The following is a 6,873-nucleotide window of genomic DNA, read 5'->3' as shown; positions in this document are numbered from 1 at the left end:
TTTGTGTTTGGTTTGGTGGGTTATTAGGCATTTTGGAATAAATCTACACCTTTCTGCGTAATACAGCTACATAAAACAATATTAAAATTGTTTGGTGAAGTGTAATTTATTTGAAAGTGATGACACTCTTTAATGACTGAAGTCAGCAAGAGTAGTCATATTAATCTCTGACATTTGTTTTCAACTGAAATGAAGCAGTAAAATGAGTACGGAACAGCAATATGCTTTATTCAAAATAAAAAAGCTGGTAACATTGGCCTTGTTCCTATCAACTACCACAGGTTCAAAGTGAAAGCTTTACACGTTTGAGAAAATATTCTCCATGCTCATGAACACTGAGTTCATTTTTATATGAAGTTGTGTTATGGCAGATTTAAAACACAACCAAACAAAAATGTATTAAGTTAAACATTTTCACTGGAATCGGATGCAGTTAGGGACCATGACAAGTATTTGCTCCATCAACACCCTTTCTGACGCACATTGCTACATTTGATACATATTTGGCAATCCTGCAGGGCATGTAGTCATAAGGATTATGGTATCTCATCTGCTCCTCCAATGACACATCTCACTCTACTACATTAAAGGGTGCCTCGCCTTCTATCCAGGAGGTATTCAACACAAGCTGTTTTTTGTTACTCCGAGCATAAAGGCTTTCTTCATCACGTCCAAACTCTGATATTTTTGTCTTGTGGCACTTTCTCGCTCAGTCCAATGGGGACCTGCCAATCTCCCACAGGGTCCTGGAAGAAATAGTGCGGTATTTGAAGCAGCACACTAACTCAGCCATGGTTTTAAATTAAGCGTGATGTGGAGGGAGAGGTGAAGGGTGGGGGGTGGGGGTCTGCTGAAATCCTTTTGGCTACATCGGAAGAAAATAACTCGGATGTTAGTATGAATGTAGAGGCCACTCCCTCCAGGCTACGCGTATCCAGACAACCTTTGGATTAAGGAGATCACATAGTGCACATACGTGTGACATGCTCTGGGGAGTATATGGAGGATTACAGTGGGAGTTTGTGCAGCTTGAGTCCGCATTCATTTTCAACCACTATTCCCACACAGCTGGTTTCAAGTCAGAAATGATTAGCAGTAATATCTAAAAGGAATATTGAAGTTTTTGGGAACTTAACTGGGGTGTTTACTATTTGGATTGGCCTGTCACACGTGTATGTACAACCATCCAGAGCCAAGAGAACCTCAAGACTTTAGGAGGGTCTTAGCCATGAAGGTAAACAATATATTCAAAACATATGGTAAAGCTTTGGTCCCCCTTTCACTGATTAAATTGGACATCTGATAAGTTAAAAAAGAAATACTTTAAAAACAGACATTGCTGCTCTCTACACCTGTAATGCACTTAAAGTTGCCAGAGGAGGCAACATAGATTAAGCGAAGACATACATAGATTTAATAAAATGTGACAGTGACATTTACAAACCAGCAAGCAGCCCACTGGAATCAGTAGGAACACTTGTCTCATGCGATCAAGGTTAACTTAAAAGCCCCTCTATTCAAGATACTCACAGTGGTTAAAATGAGATCACCGAATGCACACAGCAGCCATCACCCTGTCCTTGAAGGTTCAAACTGAAAAAAAAAAACAGATCCATATGACGTTTACGAGGCAGAAGAGGAGAGTTTCCTGCAAGCTGCTGTTTGCTCTGTCACGTGACAGGAGAAGGTAGGGCTCAGCTGGACGTGAGGTTGAGCAGGGACCAGCCAGTTCCCCTGGTTAGTGTCTTGTCTGGGCTGTCACAGAGCCTGCAGGAAAACACGCTTCACTTGTCTCATCACGCCACTAAAGTGCTGCGGGTCATGATGGAGAGTGCTCTTTAGCGATGCCCTCAGCGCCTCCGTTTCCTCCAGCTGAATGACCAGCCAGGAGACAACATACAAGAGCAGCATGAACATCTCTGTGCAGACCAAACATGAGGGTTAGAATGAGCACTGTCCAAAGGCAGTGTGTCCACTGCCACGCATCATTATTTCTCTCGTGTGATGTAATTCTTATGGGTGGAAAAGCAGCTGTAAAATATTGCATTACTGGTTGTCAGAACCACTTCAAGACATCTACAGTGTTGTCTACATTATAAATAAAATGTTTACAAATGCCAACAGACTTGCTGGAGAGTCTATTCAGTTTTTCTGTTGACACGGCCTGTTACTCAGAGACTCCTGCCACCCTGGTACAGAGGGACAGCTCCTGAGGAACAGAGTCGTGGTAACCACAAGTGAGACTGACAAGGGAGAAATTGATGAGTCAGAGCATTACAAAAATAAGACAAAAATGAAAATCTGCCTGACAATGTTGCATCTTGCTGTCACTGACCCATGGCATACCAATTCTGCCCTTGTTGCTTGCACTGTCCTTACATTGAGTCTAATTTTGTCCTCTCCAGCTGCTGCTCCAGGATCACTCCGGCTCCAGGATCCTCCTGGTACTTTTGTTCAGCTTCCAAAAACCTCTGGTTCACTTCTTTCTCTCTGAAAGATACGAGCACAATCTATTATAGTTAGAAATTAGCTACAAATAATAACAACCCTCTTGATGGTGACTTAAGAGATGGTCTGGCTTTATTTGGACAGTACATAGATAAATGAATAGATAGATTTTCTCACTTATTTATTTACAAAATAGATAAACTTACAGTGTGCATAATTATTTCTTAATGACATAATCAGTTTTCAGCAATGTATTGTATTATTTATGTGGTTGTTGTGAAGTATCATTTAGAAAATTAAGTTGCTTTGCTTTCACTCCTGCCACATGTGAAACAAATGAATGAAATTAACTCCAAGACCTCGTGGAAACAATATGTGGTGCTCAGAGGGCAATAACAAGTATACATAGCCTTGAAATGGACACATACAATGGAATAGGAAATTGCAGTGGTGTAGCCTTGTAATGTTTCCTCTCACCTTCATAAAAAAGGTTATTTTGATGTTTTTACCATTTCAAAAAAGTCCACTCCTCCAAACTCCCAGTGGCTGGATACTGCCACCTCTGGGACTGTGGGTGTATTGTGGCGATCTTCTTCACGAGCAGCTAACATTAGTGACAATAATCATAACATTGGTCTTTAAGGTAGACATTCTAGGATTGGTCCTAGTGTTGGTCCTGCATTGACGTCTTTGGTGAGGACAATAGCTCTTCATTAAGTAATCTCAGAATCCATTTTCAGTGCCCTATACTTTATTACAATCAACAGCAATTGATTTAAAGCTACAGATGAAGTGATACTTTTAGATCTGTCTTTTTATGTGTGACAGTGTATCAAGAATGGTATAAGCAGAGTGGCTTTATGTCCACTTACTTGAATTCTAGACTGCTTCCCACAGCAGGCAGCACCAGTTTATGACCAAATTTAGAGACTGGCCTAGAAAAAAAGTTGAAAAAAGTTGTCATATTGACAGAAATTCCAGCAGACTGCACATACAAAGCTGTGGGGAATCAAACAAAATCATTAATGTGATCACAGAAAAACCAAAACAACATTTTTTTTTCCCAGACAAGATGCTTTAGAAGTAACAGTTAGCAGAAGACATGTCAATGTAACAATCTTAATAACTAAACAAGTAAACAAACAATATTCATAGTCCACTGATCATTTAGCATGATCACCATTAGCACACATACCCTGAAGATAGTATTCTCTTGTTAATGCCGCCCTCTTCAGGGAGAAATCCTGAATTACAAATTGTTGTCTTGAGGCTGGACTGTCTTTCCACATCCTGGTCCTGCAACACAAGTAGCTGTGCGTTTAATGGCCTGGCAATAAATGTGAATGACCAAGCATTATGACAGACAAATAACTTTTCAAGACAAATATTGTGCCAATATTATCTCTGCTGAGGTGAGATTTAGATGTTTAGGTGTTTACATGACCATATTTGCTGATTTTGTTTACCTTGACAGGGAGCTGCTGGTTTTCCGCCTCTAGCTCTTTGATCTTGGCCTGTTTCTCAGCAACCACCTGCTGAAGATTCTGGATGAGAGTTTTGTGCTCTGAAAGCTTGTTGCCCTGCCCTCCTCTAGAGCTCTGCTGGGTCTCCCTGCTTTGTCCGGTCTGCTGCTGGCTGAGCCGCCTCAGCTCCTCCTGCTCCTTCTGCCAGAAGTGGAATGGACAGGTATTATTGAGTATTACATAGTAAAGCATGGGTTTATCACAAAAGAGCCTCCTTTCTGCAGTCTGTGGCTTATTTTAAGTCTTAAATGTGATGTGAAATCCATGATTATTTGTTATTTGGTCCATGTAATAAGAACTGAAATATGAAGTTAATAAACCACTAAATTTAGAAAACATTTCATGCCTTTCATGGAGCATTTGCTGCTAGACCACAAATTGTCAGATGAGCTTTAGTCACGCTACACACATAATTAACTCAGAACTGCAATATTAAATATTATTACATATTTCTGTTGCATAAAAACCCTCTAACTCCAGTTTCAGCACTTTGAATGTTTGTCTGCGAATGACAAAAATTAATTTGTGCTCATTAACACCTGTCAAAACCTAAACATGCTCTATGTGTTTCACAACACTTACTGTAAAACAGAGATATACACAATGTGTGTGTCTGTACACATAATAGAGGATACACCAACTAGGTATTTTAATTTCATCTAATGCCATACCAGCAGAGCATCCACTAGCTCATTGTCATGTTTGTCCTTCATCAGGAGGGTGGAGATCCGGACCTTCAGAGATTTCATTTCAGCAGACAGAGATTTGTTCCTGGCTTTAGAGGCTTCCAGCTTTTTCTTTACATCCTCGTGTTCTTTAAGGAGTGCCTCGTAGTCCACTGAGATCCTCTGTAGAAGCAGAGCACAGCCTTGGCATATTTACAATGTCACATGTCATTTTATTTACTATCATAATACACGCACCTCAAACGCCTCCCTCTTCTCCTTCTCAATGGTGCGGATGTAGCTGAGGTTCCGGTCTTGAGGAGGGGTTTTCTGAAGGACACTCGGCTGCTTTCGTTGAGTTGACTGGTTCAGCTGCTGCTCCAGGTCCCGCACCTGTAGCATGATGCACAGTTTTGTTAATGTTGAATGTCTGCTATCTTATATTAGTGGCTTTTTTTTTTTTAGCTCAGTGAAGAGCTTTAATTTGAGAAGAATGTTATGATTTAATTCTTAGCTTACCCTCGTCTGAAGAGCCAGTATCTGCTGAGAGCGACCTCTAAAGCTCCCAGAGCCGTTTAGCAGCTGCTGAAAGTTGACCTCCTCTCCAACTTCGCTGATCAAGACCTACAACAGCAGTAGCCTTTCATAGTTTATGATACAGATGTCACAGATGGTTCGTGTGAATATGTGACATTATTCTTCAGTGGTTAAACTACCTTGTGAGCTACTTTCAGCTCATTTTTGACAGACTGAACCTGGTTGCGGTACTCAATCACTTTTAGCTGGGCAGCAGCTAATTTTTCCTGCAGTGATTTCACCTCTGGATTTTCCTCCTTTTGTGGACAAATGTCATGTGATTCAGATTGAGTTGCAATGATTAGAGTTAGGAAGACACAAAAAATATCCTTTAGGTGAATTTGCACATCAATAATTACCCCAAAGTCTTCAGTGGACCTCTTATTCTGTGACTTTGTATCAGTCTTTGGGCCTGGTGGAGAGTGCACCAAAGCAGTCTGCAACTATAGAAAGAAACATAAGATTACAATTATTCCACTCATTTATTCTCCCTGGAATAGATTTTTCAAACAACATCAAAATCAATATATATTTGTTTACATGAATATATAGCTTAAAACAAACTAGACAATTGTGTGCTGAAATGATGGTCATCCATCCAACAAATCAAACTGAATGATACACCTGACATAACATTGTTACCTCTTTCTCAAGCTCTTTGATTCTGTTGCTGTTTTGCTTGGATTTGAGCTTTTCTCGCTCAATTTCAGCAGTTAGCTCTCTATTTTTCTTGGACAGCTCAACAATCTTGGTGGCTGCTACATCGCCTGCCAACCCGGATGTGCCTAAATGAATGAGCAGGTGAATCGTGAGGAGGCCGTAACGTATCTGTGATGCAAAATTAAGTGGAAGTGAGCGTTGCAGTGTTATACCTGCTAAAACCAGACGATCTTCCTCTCTCTTTTTCTTCAAGTGTTTAATTTCAAAATCCTTTTCACTTAGCAGTTTGAATAGCCGACCATTTTCATCCTTAAGCTCCCTCACCTGGTCCAGCAAAGTTTGATTTTGATTCGCATTCTGTAGCAGTCTATGGGGAAATAATTAAAATGAACACTAAATAGATGATAGAGGTTAATTGCAAGTTAAGAACAGGATTGCTCGCATGAATTAATGTTGATGATGAATATTTTCATTGAGGAATTCAAATGTGTGCTTATTTATATATTTATATTCAAGGTAAACAACTTTGGTAAACATTTATTGCAGCCTTTGTAAGACTCACCTGTCTTTAGGATTGTCTGGCTGAGTACCTTGCGAAGATAAATCCAAATCATCCTGGGAAACGTTGGTATTATTCTTATCCAATTCTTTCTCCTTTTTCCTATCCAGTTTTCTTTTCTCCTGCTGTTTTTGTAGCGCTTGGAACTGAAGTCGCAAAACATTCAGTTCATCATGGTGCTCCATGATCTATGAGGGAAAAATTATAAAGGGGAGGACATGATAGTAGAAATCACTATAGTGATCTTAAATTTGGAGGGATTGTCAGGTTTTCTGCACTTATTTGTTTTAGCTGAATGAAAACAGTCATAACCTTAATCAATCTTAGCTCAATTGTTAATTGTATTTTTATAGCACATATTTTAAATACTTGTTTACTAAATAACCTAAATTTGTGTTTATCCTTGTGACAGCTGTAAGTTCTTCTCTTCAAAGCTCCTCAA

General features: G+C 39.8%; 1 protein-coding gene across 1 annotated transcript; it reads right to left on the bottom strand.

Annotated features, from left to right (window-relative positions):
- Nucleotides 1–2,167: 2,167 nt before the first annotated feature.
- ccdc13 (coiled-coil domain containing 13) lies at nucleotides 2,168–6,616 on the bottom strand. Its single transcript, XM_070844898.1, has 13 exons — nucleotides 6,435–6,616; nucleotides 6,085–6,239; nucleotides 5,855–5,997; nucleotides 5,572–5,655; nucleotides 5,353–5,469; nucleotides 5,156–5,260; nucleotides 4,895–5,029; nucleotides 4,643–4,819; nucleotides 3,915–4,112; nucleotides 3,644–3,744; nucleotides 3,321–3,383; nucleotides 2,380–2,490; nucleotides 2,168–2,243 (listed from the first exon to the last, which is right to left on the bottom strand). Exons 1-13 carry the CDS (start codon nucleotides 6,614–6,616, stop codon nucleotides 2,168–2,170), a joined length of 1,647 nt encoding a protein of 548 aa, XP_070700999.1.
- Nucleotides 6,617–6,873: the final 257 nt, after the last annotated feature.

The sequence above is a fragment of the Pempheris klunzingeri genome, chromosome 15, assembly GCF_042242105.1.
Source record: "Pempheris klunzingeri isolate RE-2024b chromosome 15, fPemKlu1.hap1, whole genome shotgun sequence".
Taxonomy (NCBI): domain Eukaryota; kingdom Metazoa; phylum Chordata; class Actinopteri; order Acropomatiformes; family Pempheridae; genus Pempheris; species Pempheris klunzingeri.
Note: the sequence above shows the minus strand (reverse complement) of the source record. Positions and strands in the feature narration are given on the sequence as shown.